The 23,442-nt window shown below is 43.3% G+C and overlaps 2 protein-coding genes across 9 annotated transcripts in view; one reads left to right on the top strand and one right to left on the bottom strand.

Moving 5' to 3' along the window:
- Positions 1 to 6,712, top strand: part of FAM118A (family with sequence similarity 118 member A) — a 31,978-nt gene extending 25,266 nt beyond the window's left edge. For 4 of the 6 annotated variants that reach the window (XM_073316057.1, XM_073316047.1, XM_073316028.1 and 1 more), the window contains 2 exons: positions 4,032 to 4,115; positions 4,366 to 6,712. In XM_073316057.1, coding sequence (XP_073172158.1) covers positions 4,032 to 4,115; positions 4,366 to 4,490 — 209 coding nt within the window. In that variant the 3' untranslated portion in view covers positions 4,491 to 6,712. Of the gene's footprint in view, positions 1 to 4,031; positions 4,116 to 4,365 lie in introns of those variants that run through there. The other 2 variants (XR_012155484.1, XR_012155485.1) reach the window with 2 other exon arrangements.
- An 829-nt stretch (positions 6,713 to 7,541) lies between these two features.
- SMC1B (structural maintenance of chromosomes 1B) overlaps positions 7,542 to 23,442 on the bottom strand; it is a 64,053-nt gene continuing 48,152 nt past the window's right edge. For 2 of the 3 annotated variants that reach the window (XM_073315998.1, XM_073316005.1), the window contains 4 exons: positions 16,513 to 16,664; positions 16,198 to 16,267; positions 8,052 to 8,162; positions 7,542 to 7,710 (listed from right to left, as the gene is read on the bottom strand). In XM_073315998.1, the coding sequence (XP_073172099.1) occupies positions 7,600 to 7,710; positions 8,052 to 8,162; positions 16,198 to 16,267; positions 16,513 to 16,664 (444 nt within the window). In that variant the 3' untranslated portion in view covers positions 7,542 to 7,599. The remainder of the gene's footprint in view (positions 7,711 to 8,051; positions 8,163 to 16,197; positions 16,268 to 16,512; positions 16,665 to 23,442) is intronic. The other variant, XM_073316012.1, reaches the window with a different exon arrangement.

Here is a 23,442-nt window from a genome sequence, read left to right as displayed (position 1 = left end):
CCCTAAGAAACAACTGACACAGTGTGTGCTGGGACTGACAGGACCTGAGATGTCCATACCCAACTCAATGGCAGTTCAGCAGACAGTGCTGGGTTGACATATGGTCTGATATTGCATTGACACCAGAAAGAAGGTAGAGCACCCTGCTCTAAGTCACCAGGAGAAGTATGGTGACATTCCCTGTGGTGTGTAGAAAAGGGGTAAGAATTTCTTTGAGCCTTGGAATAGCTCAGATTTGCTTTGTGTCCTCTTCCTCAGAAGAAGGGGATTGATCCCTTCTTCTCTGCAGAGGAGTCTATCTCAGGCAGCCTCTCACGGGTCTGCATAAGCTTTAAAGACTGATGGGGCTGATAGTCCACAGCAGCAGCCCCTGAAGCAGAGTCTGGCCCAGGGCTTGCTCCATGAGATTCTGTTTTAGTGTAAGTCTCAGGTCACCTGAATCCTGTTTAAAGGAGCAACATTGCTACACACAACAAACAGCATGTGGGGGGGGGTGCATGTGTTCATTATTGGGAATAGCCACCCCACAGTGAGTGCTTTTAAACCCTGGTGAGGGCATAGTACTATATAACATGGAGACTAAAGCTAGCTAACAACTATAGGATCCTAACTATTTAAAAATCCTCATTCTAAAAACATGAGGAAAAATACCATCTGGGAGGCTCTGACTCTAGCTGCAGGAGGTGAGACAGAGTGTAAGCGTCGCTCCTATAGGTACTGCTAACTTGGGTATACTGAGTGCATGCACCCTGCATGGAATAAATGTCCGCAACCACAGCAGCCTGGACAAAAGCAACACTGGGTGAAATGTGCCCAGTCTCTTTCCTACCAGGAAGAACACCCAAAAAAAATTCCTCAGGAAAAGTAACACTGGCCTTCACGGACTGCTTTCTAGTTCAGGGAAAGGTGGAAAGATAAGATGGATGCAGCAGGAGAACTTGAAAATCAATGGGGAATGACTGTTTTGAGAACCTATCAAATGCAGGGGTTTTTTTTAATTTGATTTAGAAGCCTTAAACTGAAAAAAAGTTCTACCCTATTTTCCCATAAAAATAGCAATCTCAGGTTGGTTTGAGAGGTTTTTTTCTTCTTACCTTTTTTGGTCACAGTACACAAAGGCATCTTATTGAAGTGTTGAACTAACCATGTCAGAAATAGGAAAGATACCATCAATCCACTGGGGTACCCTTCTCTGTTGCACAGATTCTGATGCTTTTGCTGGTGCTCTTGTATGTGATTTGCCCCTTAAAAGTGGGAATACCATTTTAAAAAACATTACAGAGGCTAAGGAGCAGGGGAAGAGCAGAGCTGGGTGTGAGTAATCGTGTTTGAGGTCTCTTGCTCATACAGTCATCCTCTAAACTTTAAAAGCCTTGCTGAAGTAGTTTTCCAGCTGTGCAACACCATGGTGCACTCTCCTCCCTCCAGCGAACATTTTAGTGCACATAGCCATTAACCTTGTTGGAGAGGGCAGGCCAATGATATGAACTAGAAACTTCCGCATCCAAACATCACTTGGATGAAAGCTACTACTGGGTTCAGTAAAACAGCAAGCTCAGCTGATCTGGCATATGTGACGGGTTGGATCACAGAAATCCCTTTAGGACTGCCACCTGATGTGCCTAGACTACTTCTGAATCCATTTTCCCTGCCAGCTTGGGACTTCAGTACCTTGCCTTGTTGAGCCAGACATGCTTGTCTGCTGCAAACACAGATCCAAGTCTGAACCACATCCCCCACAAGCTGCAGGCTTAACTGAAAACAGCTTAAGACGAGCTCCTGTCTCCAGCACTCAGATATCCAGCTCCCAGTGGGGTCCAAACCCCAAATAAATCCATTTTACTCTGTATAAAGCTTATAGAGGGTAAACTCAAAGTGTTTGCGCTCTATAACACAGAGAGATGCACTGCTGTTTGCCCCCCGCCAGATATTAATACATACTCTGGGTTTATTAATTAGCAAAAAGTGATTTTACTAAATACAAAAAGTAGGATTTAAGTGGTTCCAAGTAATAACAGACAGAACAAAGTAAATTACCAAACAAAATAAAACATGCAAGTCTAAGCCTAATACACTAGGAAACTAAATGCAGGCAAATCTCACCCTCGGAGATGTTCCAATAAGCTTCTTTGACGTGGACTAGGCCGCACTTAAGGGAGCACAGAAACAAGGGTCAACTGACATGAGCATGCCCATACTATGGGCCAGACATGCTGCTGAGGAACACAGTAAAAGGAGTGGAAAGTGTCAGGTGTCTCAGGGAGCAGAGGGGGAACAGAATCACTGCACAAAACCCTCAGGTTGTCCTGATGTATTTAGGGTTTTTTTTGTTGTTGGTTTTATAAACTGTGGCTTAGGTGTCCATGGTGTTGGCAGAGAGAGGGAACTGGAGTTCAGAACTGGCAGCACCACAACTAGGATTAGCTAATGCCCTTTCTGGAACAACTGGGGCAAAACAACTGGTTGCTGTGGGCAGGCTGAAAGGAGCGGGGCATTCAGTCCTTTGTGATCTTCCTGCCCCTTTGACGTACCAGCCTCTTGGAGACATTCCTGGATACCATATTTCACCCCAGGCCGAAGGGGAAAAAAATAGCCAAGGACCTCCAGCTTGTTGCTTCCTAAAGGCCAGACCTTGCTGAATTTCTGCTCCCAAGTAGCTCCTGCTGGAGTCAACCCTTGTTGCTGTTTCATTTTGGGCTAAAACACCAAGTAGCCAGAAAAACAACTTTCTTGGAGATTATGTGAAGCAAGATGTTTCTGCTGAATTTCTGCCCTAAATAGCATACGGCTTGCTTGCCACATTGCCATATAGTGGAGTGGGGGAGGTGGCATACTACTGCACAGCTGGGCCATGAACAGGAGCCTGTTGGATCCTAACTGGTCCTGCAAACTCATGTTCTCAAAAATTCTCTCCCGACCAGGAGGCACTAAGCAGAGAGGAACAAATATAAACTATAACAGAAAAAAATCTGCTCATCCACAGAGAGGGGAAGCCTAGAGCAGTGGTTTTCAAATTTTTTTCTGGCAACCTAGTTTAAAAAAATTGATGCCTGTGACCCAACAGAGCTGGGAATGAGGGGTTTGGGGGTGTGGGAGGGGCTCAGGGCTGGGGCAGAGGGTTGGGGTGTGGGAGGCATCAGGGCTCTGAGGTGGGGCTGGGGGATGAGGGGTAGGGGGCCTCAGGGCTAGGGCAGGGGATTACCTCGGGCAGCTCCCAGTCAGCAGCGCAGCAGGGGTGTTAAGGCAGGCTTCCTACCTGTCCTGGCACTGCAGAGCGCCCCAAATGCGGTCAGCAGCAGGTCCAGCTCCGAGGCGCACAAGTGGCTCGCATGGCTCTTGCCCGTGGGCACCACCCCTAGCTCCCATTGGCTGGTTCCTGGCCAATGGCAGTGCAGAGCTGGTGCTCAGGGCAGGGGCAGTGCTTAGAGCCCCGTGGTCCCCGGCCTAGGAGACGGACCTGCTGCTGGCTGCTTCCAGGGTGCAGCGCAGCGTCAGAACAGGTAGCGACCAGCCTGTCTTAGCTGGGTAGCACCACCAACAGGACTTTTATGGCCCGGTCAGCTGTGCTAACCAGAGCCGCCGCGACCCAGTACTAGGTTGTGATCTGCAGTTTGAAAACCACTTGCCTGGAGGAACTACCTGCTAAAGTGGAGGTGAAATAGTGGGGATTTGAAGGTAATCAGTTCTCTGAACAGCTCTACCTGCTAGCAGTACATTGTAAAGCAACAGGTGTTTTTAAAGACTTGCTTGGAAAATGAGGGAGCACCGATTGTCCACAAGCCAAAATAAATTGGTTAGTCTCTAAAGTGCCACAAGTACTCCTTTAAGGAGTACAGTGTAACTCACTGCACAACAGAAGGCAGGATCTTTGGTTACAAGACCCAAATAGAAGAGCTTCCAGCTGGACCAATACTACTTGTGTGTCGCTTAATATGTGATGCTTGAAATAATGTGTTTAAAAATAACACAAGAAGGATTTTAATATAGCTGTACATAATTTTTTTTTTTAATTCAAGTTATCTGTTTTGCAGGGACTTCATGTGTGGACTGTGCAAAGAGAAAGTTAGGAGAAAATGACCTGGATCTTTCTAAGAGAGTCAAACAAGCAGCTAATGGTATTCTCACCCCCTAATAAATAAAATCTTAAAACTCCAAGATGCTTAAAAACAATCTCTGAAAAGTTTTCAGAGCTAATTATTTCCAGGGCTAAAGTGGATTAAAAAGTTCATAATCTCTCAATACATTTCCAGGGGGTGTAAGTGGTTGCAAGCCAGTTTAAATACCTAACTGGATTAGGTAATAGTCAGTTTATTACGAATCTATGAGTGACTTATTTACAACTTCTTTTTTTTTGGTTCTCGTCAGTTGATACCTCTGCTGATGACCTGGGCGTTGTAAAGAAGTTTGAAACCCAAGTGCAGGGCAACTGCGCAGGACTGCTGGACGGGGAAACAGAGAACTGGGCTCTCACTACTCCAGAATTTCAGTGACTTTCTCTACCTGGCATTGACTGTAACAGGCCTGCTTCCTGGCAACAACAACAACTTGGAATGGCATTAAGAGTTTACCTTCACACACCGTAGTAGGCTGCTGCTCTTAGCAATTTTTTTTCTCTCCCAAAGTGAACTAGTCTCAGTCAAGAGCAGGGAGTAGCTGGGGTTAGAACGTGAGCTAAAAGCTTTTAGGTTACAGTCAGAATGTTAGCTTCTAAGGTTAAAGTAAAAGTTTGAAAAATATAGACAAGGATTCATTTCCACACCACCAGAAAAAGGCAGTGTTAAGTATACCTAAACTAAAAGTTAGAGAAGGGTGGGGTTTAAACACTTGAAAGTGAAACTGGCACAGCCTATAAAGAGACACTAAGTAGAAAGTAAGGTTGAAATTAATTTATTTTTAAAGAACTGCAAACAAGCATAGCACCTTGTGTGTCTGTTGTTCAGACAACTTGTTTGCATGTTTTATTTCTTCCCCACCCACCCCCTTTTTCCATCTACTTTCTTCTTCCTGGTTCCTCTTCCAAGCTGCTCTATGCCCCTGCACCTTTCACTGAGTCAGTTAAGCTCCATATGCCCAGAGGGCTGTCAGCACAAAGCTACTTACAGGATCTGAACCTTGAACTATAAGCTCCTTGGAGCATGCACCATCTTCATGTTTTATAAAGCCCAAATACCTGACCTATACACCTGTACTATGAATATTTCAGTTTTCACTTGTCATCTGGTACTTTTTAGTATCAATTAACATTGGGGAAAATGAGGATATAAATGAAAATTGCCAACAGCAGCATACAGGCTGTTCTTTATTGACTGAGATTCACTTCACATTGGAATGAAAATATTTCAGTTTGTTTCAAGGACAGGACATGCTTTTGGTATTTCAAGTAGTGATTACAGGGATGTTTTCACTGTTGCATAGTTAAAGCAGTCCACTAATTATGTGTGGTAGAGAACTGCTACAACCCCCACCTCATCAAGTTATAACCATTTCCACTGTAGCCAATGTGATTACTCCATATGCTTAAAGTAAAACATGCTTAAGACCCTTGCTGAATCCTGTCCTTAGACTACCAAATTTAAATTCTATTGTGAGAGCTTGGATTTTTCTGAGGGGGTATCCTGTAAAACTTGTTAGTTTCTCCCAAAATTGTGTTGTCCTGGAGCAAACAGATTTCTTTAAATGAAATTCTAAAGCGTTAAAAAAATGATTCTTTAATTAGAATCAATCAGATACTGATGGCTGATTAAGTGGCTGGATTAGGCTGTCATTTTTGCATCTATTTTCCTGAGGCTGCTGTGAGCACAGTATAGTTTTGAGGTTGTGTTAACACAGCAGTCATAGGTTAAAATTACTGCAATAAACTTTTATTGAACTCTGTTCTATGGTACTTTTATGGTCCCTATCACCATAGTATCTGAGCATCTCATCCATTCAGTTGGTTCCTCAGATATAACCTATTTAACTTGTCTTTTAGTTTTCCCATGAGCAACACTACATAACTGCCTTCCCACTGCGCGCACACACACACATTTAAATTTAGGATCGATTTGATGTGAAGTGTTTTTAAATCACAAGTAAAATTAATTTTGCATTTTTTAAAACAGGTAGCACTGGAGACTCTTCAAGTCTAAACACGACTGAAAATTGCAACTTGTAAAACAGCCATTCTTGCCAATAGTGCCATACAACTGCACTGTGAAAAATGCACATCGCAGTAGTGATGGGATCTCTTATAGTTCCATGTATGCACATTAAAAGCAGAGTTGCTATGTGGCCCATTATGGCTGTGTGTGGGATTTCTTCAACATCTATTCTACTGCCAGTAGAATATGCATGTTTCAGTTATCTTATAAGGACAGACTTGCAACTGGCTTAGGGAAACATAGTTGAAAGGGATATACCTAGAATGTGACAGTTCGGTGTGATGCATTCAGTTAATCAAAAAGTAACTTGCTTTGAAATCCTGTTTTGAATAAGACTAAGTCTGGATTCCCAAGTGGAGGAAATAGACCATAAACCTAAACGTTCATTAAATGATGCATCTGGCTCTACTAATGCTACTGTAGAAATTAATTTACACATATTTATATAATTTTTTTAAAAATGGAAACTTGTGTATTTACTGAGGATTTTAGAGGCCAGGTGGAAGATAATATTGTTCATTGGACATTATGAGTAAGGGTATTGCAATCTGGCCATAAAATGTTGTGATTAATATACCTTGTCTTCCATCTGTGCTGGCTGGCTGTTTGCTAAAAGGCAGGGGGGGAACTCACCAAGGAACAGTTTTGACTGGGGGAGAGGGGAAGCTGTATACCTCTTTGTGGTTTGGCAATGAACAGCAAACATGGCCATGTAATATGCATCTCGCCTCTTTCATCAGTTCCTGGGCCTCACAGGAAGCTCTGGATTCAATTTCAGGAGAAATGTAAAGTTGGTCTTTTACGAGCATTGGAAACAGAAAATGTCTCCTTCCCTTCTAATCCATACAGTTAAAAAAAATTAAGCTACTAGAACTTGTATCTTTATATTTAACCTAACCACATCTGAAACCTTGTAGTGAGAATCTTCCTGATAAAAAGTAAAAAATGCTGTACATTTCAAGATTTTTTTCCAACATTTTAATTCTCAATATTTTAACATCAAAAAGTTACCTTTACAGATGAGGTTTGCGTTTGACAGCAGTCATATGAATTTAACATAACATCCATATTCAAAAAGTTAATCATTCTTCAGTTTTTATCTTAATAGGACCTAATAGTTTATCTTAATGCTAACCAACAAGAACATACTTAAAGAGATTAGGCACTAGTCACTAGAATTTACCAACTTCAGTAATGTCTTTCGAAAGCTTATTTTGAATTTGTAACACAACAGGAACATGTACTCCATAAAACCCTAAACAAAACTAGGTCAAGTAATACAATCATTTATTTTTCTCCAAATTTTAAGTAATGGCTTTGAGAGCTATGAAGCTAAATTCTTTGACTTCTGTACAAGAAGATTTAAAAGCAATATTCAAAAAGCTTACAAACTTGTCATAAAGGTGGCTGTAGGAATCACAATTTTGTTATTCACAGATGGCCCTGAAACTTTCATGTTTTATTCCAATGTGGAACTGTATCTGTGCTGCTCTTTTCGTTCACTGTCATCAGCGTCTGGATACACAGTAAGATCCAGAGTCAGTACCTGACTAAACATGTAATCATCTTGCTGAAAGGAGGAAGAATCAAATCAGTTTACAAGCATATATATTAAAAATAAGCATTACCTATAAGATGATGCAGTTACCAGAAGGACCACTTAACTATAAATCACTTGTTCTGGAATGCTATTAAACAATTACCAATGACTATTCCTGAATGGCACACAATGCATTTGAATCACTTAGCTCTTGATACAGTTGTTAGAGAATTTTTTTTTAAAATGAACATGGGGGGGGTCATTTCTTAAGAAATAATTGGCTGCAGCTGGAATTTTTTTTTATCGTTTAACTGCCATATGAATTTAATTTGATTGAAATCAAGACAGAAAAGAATAAAAATTATTTGTACCTCTGGACAGACTCCAATTAATGCATCTGCTCTGGAATAAAACTCCTCCTTCAGAGAAATAACGATCATCTGACACTGGTCCTGTGCCTGCTCTTTGATGAAGCTCGATACCTTTGAAGAAAAGCCACACATTTTAGGATAAGTGGGTTCTGTCAGATTTAAATCACAATTAATTAGGGAACAATGGGAAAAGAAATGAATTACTCAGTAGACAGAATTCATAAATGAATTGGGCAGGGTAAAAGGGAGACTATAACTGGCCAAGCAAGACACTGTACATGATGTAGGTTCACAGTATGACCCCACAGGTTTGGGGCTTTTAAAAATGTATATGAAAACAATCCACTTTAGAAATGTCACATTTCTAAAGTGAACATAAGGCATTTTACTTGACAATGCTTTTAAGTTAGGTGGATTTCCATGTATAAGCCATAAATTTTACAGCTTGTTACCACTTACATAATACGATGCAGATTACAAATGCATATTACTGTGCTGTTTTATGTGGCAGAAAATGGTTTTCACCAGCTGTAAAATGTTACTGCACAGAGCTAAATTTATAATTTGAGGCAAATGAAAGAGACTTCATACCACAACAGAAGATAAAATCCTAAATGAAAATTAGAAGCAACATTTTTTAAATCACACTTCTATGTGTACATTTTTATCTGCTATGTCATAAGTAGGCATAGTTGTTGAAATTATTTTGAACTGAAGATTTTAAAACCTGACTAGTTTTCAACTTTTATAAGGAGTTAGTATTATATGCACTTAAAGTTAAGGAAAGTTTTTTCTTTTAATTTTCAATTTAAAGCCCTCTAGCCTTATTAAAGCAGAAGATCTCCAAGAAGTTGGCACTAACCAGACCTTCCCCAAACTCTTTGGATCCCAATAAGTACTGTATAGATACTAATCTGTTCATATGCTTAAAGTATTTCCAAACATTATTTTCTGTAATTTGAAAACTCAAAACACTGGCAAATATATAAAGGTCCTGTCATTTGAAGGTGTCTCAGGTCTTTCCCATGGCAGGTAAGATCACCATTTACAGTTGAGGAAACTGAAGCAATGAGAAGAGTTTGAGTAGACCTCAATATTGATACAAAATAGTTATTAATGAATTTTACATAATTACAATCTTGACTGCTCTGACTGAATTTTGCAACAATTATTTTCATACATTCGCTTAGAGAATGATAGCTCACATGCTTAGGGTTTAGTGGGTTTTTTGGTTGCTTATTGTATGAAATTATTACACGATTATTCGGGCCCTACCAAATTCATGGTCCACTTTGGTCAATTTCACGGTTATAGGATTTTTAAAATTGCAAATTTCATGATTTCAACTGTTTAAATCTGAAATGTCAGTGTTGTAACTGTAGTGGGCTTGATGCAAAAAGGAGTTGTGGGAAGGTCACAAGGTCATTGTGGGGGGAGTTGCAGTACTGCTACCCTTACTTCTGTGCTACTGCTGGCAGCAGCGGCGCAGCCTTCAGAACCAGGCACCTGGAGAGCACTAGCTGCTGGCCAGGATCCCAGCTCTGAAGAGAGAGCCGCCACCAGCAGCAGCGCAGGAGTAAGTATGGCATGGTATGATATTGTCACCCTTTCTTCTGCACTGCTGCTGGTGGGGCGCTGGCCAACAGCCACTGCTCTCCAGCTGCCCAGCTCTGAAGGCAGCTGAGACTTAAGGGTGGCAATACTGCAACTCCTCCCCCCCCAAAATAACCTTGCGACCCCCCTGCGACTTCCTTTTGGGTCAGGACCCCCAATTTGAGAAATGCTGGTCTCCCCCATGAAATCTGTACAGCATAGGGTAAAAAGCACACAAAAGACCACATTTCTAATGCTGGGGACCAGATTGCATGGTCAGTGACGCGTTTTTCATGGCCGTGAATTTTGCAGGGCCCTAACTATTATTAAAGAAATTCCTAGGAAGTCTCTGCTTTTTGCCAAGTAGTGACAGGCACCAAGTGTCAAAGAGGATGACACTTCATTAGCCATAATTCCATATTTACCTCCCAGTAAGTTTACACTAACTGTGGAATGCAGTTTAACTTCCGTTTTGCTTTAATAAATATGCTACATTTTCAAACATGTATAGAACTGTTATTGTGACTGCTGCTTTGTAGAGAATATTTGATAATATTTAATTGAAAGCTGTAAAATGTACTACAAATGATAAGTTGTAAATCTAGGAACTATTAGATCAAAAGGCAAACAACCAATGAGCCTCTTCTCAAAGTACAGGACACTGCTCTGGTATACACATGATCTTTATCACAAGAAAACAAACTTAGTCAACCACATCTCTTTCTAAAATTTTACAAAGAGAATGTGAGGATGTTTTCTATGCAGGATATTCCAAAGAGGAGTGATGCCTAGGATGTGGTGCTATAGCTATAAACAAAGTCATAAAGTAGATCTATTTACCCCTCCTCTTTCATTTTAAACTCTCACAAAGAATTCTAAAAATATCCCTATTGACACAGATTTCTTTTACAAACAAGCTAAAGACTTTATTCTTCAAGAGGAGAACATTTATGGTTGGGATGTGTTTTACAGAAGATATCGAATACTTCTAACACCTCTCCTTTGAAACCTTTTTTTTTTTTTGTCTCAAATGCCTAAAATAGTTTTAGCTTCTTAAGATTTGTATTTGCAAACCTTCATAGAATATGAAAGGGTAAATCATCGTTATAGCCAACAATAAAAGATCTTAGGTATATTTAATTAATATTTATATTTCACCTCTATATCCTAATGTGTAAAGTGCTGATGTTATGGAAACTATGCAACAATAGACTGGAAAATATGCTGCAATGTGCCAGTTAATATCGCAAGATGCCAGACAGTAACATTTCAGGGGGATTCTTTAATAACCTCAAGTTGCTACAGTAACTTAGTTAATGAGAATAAAGATAACTAAGGTGTTAGCCTATGAAAAAACAAGACACCCTGAAATTAGTGGAATGTGGAAACCCACGTAAGGAAAAGGGGCTGAAACCCTTATACATGGAACAGAGGGCATCAGCGTAACACATTATAAAGGCTGTATCCTCGCCTTGGGGGGAGGAGATGCCAGGATGGCAATCACTGGTGACTATGACAGTGAAGAGAATAATGGTTCACACTTCATTCCTACCAGGAAATGTAAGTGATACCAGTATTAAGACTAGACATGCTATGTTATACCTTTCTTGCCTGTTACAGTGTTTTTGATATCAGGTTAGTAAGATTTTAATAGGACAGCTGAGAATTTGTAAGTACATCAGCTGTGATCATTGTTTCCCATGTGTTCCTAGAGTCTCCAAGGCTAATGATATTCCTAATGATGAATCTCACCCTGCTAATCCTGATACTGTAGTCATTTAGGAGGCGGAACTCTTCACCCAGGTCACTATGATTAATATAAAACCAATCAATATATTAATCCAGAAATTAATAAGGCTACATCTTGTAGTAACTTGAGTTCTTCAAGATATGTTGTCCCTATGTGTAGTGCACTTCAGGTTGTGCATGTGCTCCAAGTACTCAGGATCAGAGATTTTCCCCTAGCAGTGTGTGTGGTTTGTGCGTGCTCTCCGGCTCTCCTCATGTTCCACACCGAATGGAGAAAGGGGGCTGCTGGATTGCTGCCATTGTTGTTCCTTCTCTACCACCAGTTCCCAGTAGGGGGAAACCAGGCAGCACGGAAGGAGGGTAGGTAGTGTACTACACATAGGGACAACACATCTTGAAGAACTCAAGTGACTACAACGTGAATAACCCCTTTCTTTGAGTGACTGTCTCCAAGTATAATGCACTTCAGCTGATTCATAAAGCGTCACTTTAAATGGAGGTGTATGCCTGGAGTACTATGACACAGATTACCGAACAGCTCTGCCTAGAGAAGCTGCAGCAGTAGCTGCTTGCACTAGTCGCAGTGGCTCTCAAACTGTGGGTCAGAACCTCAAGTGGGTCCCATTTTAATGGGGTCGCCAGGGCTGGCTTAGATTTGCTGGGGCCAGAAGCCAAAGCCAAAGCCCAGGCCCCACTGTCTAGGGCCGAAGTCTGAGGGCTTCAGCCTTGGGCAGTGGGGCTGAGGTTACAGGCCCCCTGCCTGCGGCTGAAGTCCCTTGGGTTTCGGGTTTCTCCCTCCCCCCCCAGGGGCAGTGGGGCTTTGGCCCCCCGACCTGGGGTGGCAAGAATCAGGGTAGTAATTTTTGTTGTCAAAAGGGGGTTGCGGTGCAATGAAGTTTGAGAACCCCTGCACTTGTGCATAATATCTCGCAAAGATAAGAACCAAACTCCAAATTGCTGCTCTGCAGATGTCAGTAGTAGGAAAGGAAAAGGAAACCTACCAATGCTGCTTAAGCTCTAGTTAAGTGTGCTCTCACACCGCACTTAAGGGAGACATTCATTTGTAGTCAAATAGAATACACCCTCAATTCCACTTCAACAGTATCTGGGAACAAATGGCCTCTCAGTTGTTCCATGAATACTACAAAAAGACTAGGAGACTTCTGAAAATCTCTCTTCCTCTGCAGGTAAAAGGCAAGAGCCCTATGCATGTCCAGCAAGTGTCATGCTGCCTCTTCCCTGCTAGAATGAGGTTTAAGGTAAAATGCAGTGTCGGTCCCAGGATATTAGAGAGACCAGGTGGGTGAGGGAATATCTTTTACTGGACCAACTTTAGTTGGTGAGAGAAACAAGCTTGTGAGCTACACCGACCTCTTCGTCACGTTTGAGAGAAGAGCTCAGTGTAGCTTGAAAGCTTGTCTCTCTCACCAACAGAAGTTGGTCTAATAACAGGTATTACCTCACCCACCTTTTCTGTTTAAGGTAACACACACAGGTAGATAGACTTTCACATCAGCTATAGTCTCTGACACCACCTGAGGGTGGAACTTCAGATGTAGTCTCATGGATACCTAGTCCTTGTGGAAAACTCAATAGGAAAGGTCAGCCATGAGCACCTCTAGCTCCCCGACTCCTCTGTTACCTTCTTAGAGATGTAACAGAGAGTACAATGCCAGGGGCACAAACGGTTATTTAGTAAGAGTTGATCCAACAAGATTCAAGTTGCAGAGTGCTATACGTTTTGTCACTGGAGAGAAGACTCAAAGAATCACATCCTTATAGGAAGTGGATGGTAACTGGATGAGAAAGTGCAGAGCAGGTGTCTACCAGCAGATGAAATGTGCTGATGGCCACCAGGTGTATGCCATACTGTACTGGTTGTGGACACAGACCAATGCCAGCCATGCCACTAGGGGCCTGAGGTGGAGTCACATGTGCCAAACCATGCAAGTACATGCTCCCATGTGACCCAGCAGTCTCGGGCAGGTGTGGGCAGTAGTGAGCATGCAGAAATGAGATGAGGTCTACCGTGGCTCAGAACAGAATCTCAGGGAGGAAGACCCTGGCCCAAGTGGAGCTGAGTACGGCTGCAATGAACTCTATGTGTTGCACTGGAGTGGGGTTTAACTCCTTGTCATTTATTATTAGGCCCAGGTTGTGGCAGGTGGAACAGACGAGCGTGAGATGCCTCTGCACCTGATCCGAGGACTGGCCCCTTAGCAACCAATCGTTGAGGTATTGGTACATTTGGACCCCCCAGACATCACAGATAAGCAGCCACTGGAGCTATACACTTGGTGAACACTCTTGGAGCTGATGAGAGCCCAAGGAGCATCGCTGTGAATTGGCAATGGCGCTGGCCCAATGTGAAACAGAGGAAATGCTGGTGCCCCGGCAATATGGAAGTGCGCATCTTTTAAATTGATGGCAACGTACCAGGCTCCTGGATCCAGGCACGGGATGATGAAGGCCAGGGAGACCATATGAAATTTCAACATTTTGAGAGACCTGTTGAGGCAATGCAGATCTAGAATAGGTCTGAGGCCCCTCTTTGCCTTTGGAATGAGGAAGTAGCAGGAGTAGAATCCTCTTCCTTCCATGCCTCTAGGTGCAGGAGGTTTTTGACCTCCTGAATGAGGAGTTGCTCATGAGAAGGGTCCCTGAAGAGGGACGGGGAAGGGGGATGGAAGGGTTGGTAGCCTACAAACTGCAGGGTATAGCCTGATGAGACAGTGTCAAGCACCCAGTGGTCCAAGGTGATATGGGACCAGGCCGACCGAAAAGGGCAGAGGTCGGGGAATGGATCTGGTGCAATGACTGGGGCATAGTCTTTGGGCACATCCTCAAAATGACTGCTTTTGGCTGCCTTGGTCCTTGGAAGAACCAGGATGGGCAGGTTGACAAGATGACGACCGGTGGCATCGCTTAAAACCCGTCTTTGTCCTTTTTGTAGGAGCCAGATTGAGGGGAACCCCAAGACCTCAATGACTGCAGAGGTGGCAGGGGGGCAAAACAGCTTTTTGGCCTGCTGAGGAGTATGTAGACCCAAGGAACGGCCCAGGAGTCTTTACGACTGTAGAGCCTAGCATTAGTTAACTCCAAGAAGAGCCCGATTCCCTTGAAAGGGAGGTCCTGGAGGGTGGATTGCATCTCCTGGGACAGCCCGGAGGTCTGTAACCAGGAGCTATGCCTCATGGCTATTGCAGAGATGACGACCATCCTGGACGCCAAGTCCGTAGCATCCCAGGCCATCTGGAGGACACCCCGGCTACCGCCTTGCCTTCATCTATTAGAGTGGCGAACTTCTCCGCCCAATCCTGTGGGAGGCTCCTTCAAACTTGCCAATGGAGTCCCACAGGTTGAATCTGTATCTGCCAAGTAGGGCCTGATCATTAGAGACCCTAAACTGGAGGCTTGCTGAACAGATCATGTCGTCAACAATTCACAGATTAATCTCATGTCATACACTTCCATTAAGATCTTCAAGTATTTATTTGTACATTAAAATTACAGTTGTGGCTATATATTCAGCATATTATTATATTTCATCACTATACATCTCAGACCCCTACCATACTCTGGCTCAATGGGTAGAGTAGTAGATTAAAAAAAAAATCTGGAATTTCTTTTTTAATGCAATACAACTGAGATGAGGTATCCACATCACAGAAGAGTAAAAGGGATTAAGTTGGCTAGACAGGTTAATTAACTCCACAAGGGTTCACCTGGAGGTGGAGCTGGGGAGGAAGGAAGGAATGAAAGCAGACTCAGCTGGGGAAGAAGAGGCAGGGTTTTTTGGCCAGACGCAGCTGGGCAGAAAGCAGGTAGCTGGCAATGGAGGGGCAGCTAGAAAGGACTACAGACAGGCTGTATTCACTCCCTGAGTGGAGGGAGTTGGCAGGCTGGCAAACCCAGAGACGGGGGGAAACCAGATATGTGGGAAGTGGCCCAGGGAATAGCAACAGGGCTAAAGGAAGCAGCATGGGGCTGCTATTTGTAGCGTCCCTGGGTCAGGACCTGGAGTAGTGGGTGGGCCTGGGTCCCCCCAACAGCCACTGGGGAGTTTAAACAGGCCCAAGTAAGGGGCTGTACTGGAAATTGTATTTACCCTGGAAGGGGGCTGAACCGAGACTGACCCAGCTGGAAAGCCGGGGTCAGGACTAAAGGGACAGATGCCAGAGCAAGCGCAGGGAGGGCTGCAGAGAGAGAGAGAGACCAGGGTACTGGGATAGGCCCTGTTGGACTGTTTAAGGACTGTGTGAACTGAGCCCAAAGACAGGGCTGCAAATAGGCCCTGTTGGACCTTTTACCCCAGAAAGGGACCACTGAGTGACCTAGCCAGAGGGCTGAGTCACAGAAGAGATACTGAGGGTTTTGGAAGAAGAAGAGCTGCAGATCAGAGACAGAGCGACGTCATGCAAACCATGGATGGGTGTGTCACCCTCGAGCTAATCCCGAGAGGAGGCGGCGCCAGACCGGTGGTGAGTGGAGCACCCCATGACAACAACAGTAACTCTAACATACCTGTGTGCATGTGCGGACCAATGGGCACTGCTTACTAAAAATTTCCAGACGGTCCCACAGTGCATGTGTACCCACATGTGGAATACACACAGGAATAATCACTCAAAATATTCTTAAATTTGTCCCTCATGCAGTCTGTTTTGATTTATGCTAATAGAGAATTACTGAACTTTTCTCTTTGTCCCTCCCTAAATTAAACAACTACCCTTCTGCAAAAGAATACCACTATATCATTAGATTATCTGTAAATTAATTTCAGAGAACAGAAGGAATAACTTACTTTGCCAATGTTTGTGTTATCCAGTGCAGCATCCACTTCATCCAAAATAAAGAAAGGGGCAGGGCGGAAACTTAAAAATAAGAGAGAGTCAATTACTTTTATATAGATATACTAATATTTTGCGGTTTTAGCTTGTCCCATAAAATTTTGACCAAGGAATAGTAAGGCCAAGAACAGAACAGGAATGTAAAATACATTTTTAGACATAAATGTTCAAACTGCCTTCTGATAATACTATGCTACATTTGTTCCACACCACTGATGCTCAAAGATTAGTAAAAAGATGGTATTGTAAAATTTATTTCACCATATTACCTGTGTATTGCAAACACAAGAGCCAGTGCGGCCACAGATTTTTCACCTCCTGACAAGTTGTCCATTGGCATAAAGCGTTTTCCAGGAGCCACACAGTTATAGCTAATGCCTTCTAGATATGGTTCCTCAGGGTTCTCGGGACTGAGGAATGCCTGAAACACATGCCCCAATATTTTGTTAATACTGAAACACGTGACATGTTTAGCTTAGGGTTGCTATTGTTTGTATTTTAAAGTTTAAATTTGACATTTTGGCTGATTTGTAGTTAATAACTGTATTTGTATTTAAGAGAGACATTGTTAAAAATGTGGTTCTTGAAAAATCTTGTGAAACCTTTGGGATATGACAGACATCATAATCAAAGAACCACCATTTAAGGCAGACTGTCATCTTAGTCATATTTTCAACACTGTTCCTTATCTTTGTTACCAATATCATTTAAAGACTCACTTAAAAAAAATCTCATTGTACTTTTCATTTTTTTTTTCATTTTACTTGGACAATAAAGTAAATGAAGTAATTTTCATATTTATAGGCTGTTACAAAACGAACAGCACCCGTGCAAAGTGTTAAAAAACAGTTACCTGTCTTTCGTAACTCTTGTTTGGGATGTATTGTTTATGTCCTTTCCATTCTAGGAGTGCGTGTGCCCATGTGCACATTTGTCGGAAATTTTTGCCTTAGTAGTACCCATAGGGTTGGCAGTGGTGCCCTCTGGAATGCTGTGCTCACGCACCGGTATATTAGACGACGCCGGCCCTACGCCCTCTCAGTTCCTTCTTGCTGATAACTCCGACAGAGTAGGAGGAGGGGGGGTAGTAGAATGGACATGAGCAACACATCTTGAAGAACAACCGTTACAAAAAGGTAGGTAACGTTTTTTTCTTCTTCAAGTGCTTGCTCATGTCAATTCCATTCTAGTTGACTCACAAGCAGTATACCACTGAGGTGGGCTCGGAGTTCACTTGCAACACTGCTTTACTGAAGCCAGTATTGTGTTGGGCCTGCTGGGTAAGTGCTGGGTAATGAAACGTAAATATGTGGATGCACGACCAGGTAGCGGCCCTGCCAATATCATGAATAGGAACTTGGGCCAGGAAGGCTGCTGACGAGGCTTGCGTCCTAGTCAAGAGGGCGGTTACAATCGCCAGTGGAGGCACTTTCGCCAGATCATAAGAGAAACAGATGCAGGCGGTGATCCATGATGAAAATCTCTAGGCAGACACTGGAAGACCTTTCATCCTGTCCGCCGCTGCAATGAACAACTGTGTCGACTTATGGAACAACTTAGCCCTTTCAATGTAAAAGGCTATAGCTCTCCTGACATCCAGAGAGCGCAATTTGCACTCCTCTTCTGACTTATGAGGTTTTGGAAAGAACATGGGTAACTATATGTCCTGGCTTGTATGAAACTGCAAAACTACCTTGGGCAGAAAAGCTGGGTGCGGTCACAGCTGGACCTTGTCTTTGTAGAATACCATACAGGGTGGCTCCAAGGTAAGCATCCTAATCTCAGAGACACTGCAGGCAGACATTATTGCCACCAAGAAAGAAGCCTTCCAGGAGAGTAGAAGGATGAAGCAGGAAGCCAAAAGCTCAAAGGGGGGACCCATGAGTCACGATAGCATGAGATTCAGGTCCTAAGGAGGGAATGTGGGGATAGAGTCACTCCAGACCTTTCAAAAAAAGGACCATCATGTCATGAGCGAAGACAGACCTGCCCTGGAACGGAGGATGGAAGGCCAAAATAGCGGCCAAGTGGACCTTAATCGATGAAAGAAATGCAGAAGATAGTCCAACAATGACTGCAGCAGGGCCTGCTCGGGGTGGATACCCTGGTCCAAACTCCAGAACCTTTTCCGTTTGGCCAGGTAGGTCACCCTGGTGGAGGGCTTTCTGCTACCCAACAGGACCTGCTGGATAATGGACTGAGTACTCCTGTTCTGCATTCAACGATGTAGCAGCCAGGCTGTCAGATTCAGCGCTGCAAAGTTCGGGTGTAGAAGATTCCCGTGGTTCTGGGACAGCAGATCTGGCCAGAGAGGCAGCTGCAGCAGGGTGGCCACTGAAAGGTCCAACAGCATGCCGAACCCGTGCAGGCAAGACCAAGCTGAGGCTATCAGAATTACCTTCACTTTGTCCTGTTTGATCTTCATGAAGACTCTGTGGATTAAGGGCACTGGTGGGAAGGCATACATCAGAGCCCCCTGACCACTAGAGCAAAGAGATGTCTGGCAGGGAGCCTATGTTGATCCCCTGAGTTGAGCAGAACACATGGCACTTCATGCTCTGTCAGGACACAAACAAGTCCACCACTGGGGGGGGTGGGAGGAGAAGAGGGGTCCCCACCTTTGGAAGATCACTCCATCCAGAGGTGGTCAGTGTGATCACTTGTGGCAAGAAGAGAAGGACCTGCTGAGGTGATCTGCTAACATGTTTCTGGCCCTGGGAAGGGGCACAGCCACAAGATGAATGGCATGCTGCACACAGAAGTCCCACAAATGGAGAGCTTGTTGGCAGAGGGCTGACAATTGGGCTCTGCCTTGCTTGTTGATGTAAAACACGGCGGTGTTGTCTGTCAGGATTTGTACCACCTTGCCCTTCTGGCAGGGTAGGAAAGAATTGTAGTGTGTAGCCCAGAGATACAATGCCAAACACCCAGCGGTCTGAGGTAACTCGCAACCAGACTGACCGGAAGGGATGTAGGTGGTTGCGCTCCTTTTGAGTTCTAGGACAAAAATTCTTGCAAATACGACACTTGTCCTTTACATGCAACTCCCTCAAGCACCTTAGGCAGCTGCTATGTGGGTTGCTAATGGGCCAAGGTCTGTTGCAGGCAGAACAAGGCTTAAAACCTGGAGACAGGTGCATGCACCGCCTGGGGCTAAGACACCACTGGAACTCTAATTCACTAACACTACTTAACACCTACTTACTGACTAACTACTGTAAACAAACTATGTACAAGGCAAACAAAGGATGAGAGATAAAGAGACTCTGGGGACAAATTGGAATTGATCATATTCTTCTTAATAGAAGGAGAAGGATACTACCATAAGCAAGGTTTCTGTGCACATGAGCTCTAGTATACAAAGCACATAAAAGGAGAGAGATTCCTTCAAAATATGACACCAGTCTACAAATAGATGTAGCACAATACTAATTCTAGCAATTAAATCGAACAGACTGGGCTAACCTTTCCTACTCAGCATAAGATGACAGATAGCAAAATAAATACTAAAATGGGATGTCCCTTTTAATAACTCCTTGAACTTCTTGAGAACCATATAAAATAACAGCTTCTATCCTTAAGTTAGTGAAAACTAATTTGTGAATAAGTTGCAGGGACCATAGGGTTTTGACAAAACTTCCCATTAGTGTCGTAGCTCTATTAGAAGAAAGGTGTTATATACTTTCATCTAAAGAAATTTCTGGTATAAGACTGGTTTCAGAGTAGCAGCCGCGGTGACAGAGATGATATCCAATCCAGTCTGGTGGCATAAAACTCCAAGGTTCCAGGAGTACTCTATCCCAGAATATGAATGTTTGACGTATATAAAGGGATGTGTTATGTGGCACAAGCAGTGCTACAACTGTTGCCCACTCAGTCTGCCCCCTCCCCCCCACCAAATTTAAATAACCTGAAATGAAACTGACTGAATTTTACAAATATAAATAACATACTGATCTCATAGTTTAGCTATTTCTTTCATACTAAAACCATGAAGTCTCTGGCTCTGACTGCTCCATTCTCCTATTGAAGATAAATGTTAGGCTTCTGTCTTAAATTTTTGTCTCTTGCCTGTACACTCTTCTTCTCAGGGCATCAGAATGTCTTATCTTCAGCTGCTCCTCACTGCTCAACACCAGATACTTGCCTCACATCCCTGCTTTAGGCATTTTAGAGGCCTCCAGGCTTAGCTGACTTCCTTGGAGATGGAGAAGGCTTTTGACAGAACTGAATACAGATATTTTCCAGAGGTTTGTCACAAATTTTACTTTAGCAGTAACTTCCTCAAACTGGGAGAATTCATGGTTGCTTACCTGAAAAGTTTCCCTTCTTTGAAGGGAAAGAGCCAAAGATTGGCAATGGGTCATTGCCTGTCTGTACCTACAGGGGGCAGAAACAAAGCTAGGTGGACAGCTGACGAGGGACTTGTCCCCACCTTCAGTAGACAATCTCAGTTTCAAGATGCTTCCATAGCTAGGTCCTGTGGACTAGGAAATTAAAAAACCAAATCTCTCATCTTGCAAAAAATATTCAACAAGAGAACATTACGAATAACAAGAAAATTTTAACTACTGCAGAAAACTGTAAGCATGAGTTAAAACAGGCTGGCCTTTTTCAGGGAGGGCCAGATCTGTTTGAAGAAGGGAAAATTTTCAGGTAAGCTGCCACAAAATTTTCCCATTCTCTTTCAGGGATAGGTCCACAGATCCTCAGTGTGGGATATTCTTAGCAATGACAAAAATTCCTAGGGAGAGAACAAAATATCAGAGAAAGGATTCCCTTACCCAAAGGAATCACCACAGCATGCAAGACCCACCTGTCAAAGGCTGCATCATCTGAAGAGGAGTATCCATCTTGTAAAACTTAGTCAATGTTTAACCAAGTTGCAGTTTTACAGATTTCAATGCCCCTTCTCTGCCCACGTACTGAGTGAGCTCTGGTGCCCACTGTTGGATGGATGCCCTTGATATGCAAGGCCCTGATAGACAGTAGATGAGCCTCTGCCCACTGCAGCAATGATACTGTTCCTTTTGTAGATCCCTTAACCTAAGTCCTCTCCCCTTCCACTCAATGGTTTATGTATGCCATCACTGACATTGTCCGCCATTACCAGAAGACCACCATTCGGTAATGCTGGGGCGTTGCTGAACAGCATACTTTATTGCCCTTGTCTCTAGAAAATGTACGCTCTTCTTTTGTTCCAAGAAGAACCATGTCCCTACAGCCACCGACTTCTCAGAGAATGCTCCCCATCCTTCCAGACTGACATTTATTGTTATGAAAGATCTCTCTGGCTCTGCCATGGCCAACCTTCCTGGAATCAATCTGGGCTCATCCACCAATCCTGGGATTTCAATACGAGTGATAGAATGCTCACTTTCTGAGATGGAAAAGTCAGAAAACAGCAAGGAAGGGACAGTAGGAAACTCTGGAGAATCCTCACATTCATTCTTGCCCCTGGCACTATTCCTACAAAACTCATTATGACATGATCATCCCTAGAACACTCATTAGGGTGCCTAGGATGCCCTCAAAAGGGTAACTGCTGATCTGATCTTGCCCTGTATTTTGGCTGACAAAGATCTGATGGGCCTCTGAGTCTATCAACACTCCAGGATGAATGAGGCACTGAGATGGCTGAAGATGACTCTTTCCAAAATTTACTATAATCCATGCTGTTGCAACGTTTGGACTGCTACTTGAGTGGATCTCTCTTTGGACAGGATTCTGATTAGAAAGTTGTCTAGTAAAGAGTGTATTTGTATCCCCGTTTGCCTGAGAATAGCAACCAGAACACTGAGGACTTCTGTGAATGCTTGAGGCGCAGATAACAATACAAAAGGCAGCACTTTGTATTGAAAATTATCAGTCCCATAAGTGAATCACAGAAATCTCCTGTGCACCTGGTGAACTGGCATGTGAAGATAGGTCTCTTTCAAATTGACTGATGTGAGGTAATCCCTCTGGCAGATGGTCACCATTATGGACTTAAAGATCTCCAGACTGAATCTGGTCTCCAATACTTCTCTGTCCTCCCCAGACTTCTTGGGTACCAGAAACAAAAACTGAGTAGTGGCCAGAGAACATCTCTGCCTTGGGAACTCTCTCTACTACACAGATTCCCGAAAGATAATATACTAAAGACTACAGATCACACCTATTTCGCAGATTTGAAGATACTGGAGAAGAGAGAAAATGATTCTTCAGAGTCTTTCAAAATTCTATGATGTACTCCTGTCAAACCACATTCAGCACCCATCTGTCCAATGTGGAGACAGACCATTGGTTCTTGAATTTTTAACAGTCCTCCCCTTAGGTGCTGTTCGTCAGAACTCTCCTGACTGTAGTCATGGATTGTTTCTAGTGTTGGAAACACTGCAGGAAGACTGGTCTCTCTCCTTTCCAGGCTTAGACTTGTTCTATTTGCTTTTGTTGTAGTCTTGCCTTCCATACTTAGAGGAACAGCCAAAAAAAGAATATTTAGACATGAAATAAAGCCAGCTATCCCTTTTCCCAGATTTGGAGTTGAGAGTTTTGTAACGTATTTTTTGATTTATCTGAAGAATCCAGTACCACTTTGTTTAATGGCTCCTCAAATAACCAACCTTCTGAATATTTTGAAGCTGCTAATGTGATTTTGACTTGTCTGTCGCCCTTCCAGAATCTTAAACAGAGGTGCCACATTGGAGGCCATAGCATGTGCTGAAAACCTCAGAAGCACCCCTGGTTACATCAGCTATGAATGCTGAAGGCACTAAGATGTTCATTAACTCTGAACCTAACTGAAGTGATTTCTTAGCAGTTAGCACCCCTGACTGCCAAACTGTCTGTCTAGGTGAGTACTGCTCTTGCAAAACATGGTGCTGCAGCAGAAGCTCTCAGAGAGGAAGATGCAGCCTCATTAGGGCACAGTGATATTTCCATTCTGCAGTCATTGGGTTCTTTTGGGGAAAAAAAGTCCCTCTCCTTTGGGATAGCAATGTCTTTGACTAGTTTCAGTAAACTGCTCTGTCCACTGTGGGAAGAGACACAATCTGCTTTTTTGCTATGGTGCATGCTATAGAATATTTTTTTGCATGCCTGGACAATCTCACAGACTTTGCTGGTGCTTCCCATTCAGCCTTAATTACTTTCCCCCAAAAGACACGAAGGGGAACGGGTGGTTCAGATTTTGAACAAGTTGGGGAAAAAACGTTTGT

Source organism: Lepidochelys kempii, chromosome 1 (genome assembly GCF_965140265.1).
Source record: "Lepidochelys kempii isolate rLepKem1 chromosome 1, rLepKem1.hap2, whole genome shotgun sequence".
In the NCBI taxonomy this organism is placed as follows: Eukaryota; Metazoa; Chordata; order Testudines; family Cheloniidae; genus Lepidochelys; species Lepidochelys kempii.
The sequence above is the reverse complement of the archived record's forward strand: the minus strand, read 5'-3'. Positions and strand labels throughout refer to the sequence as shown.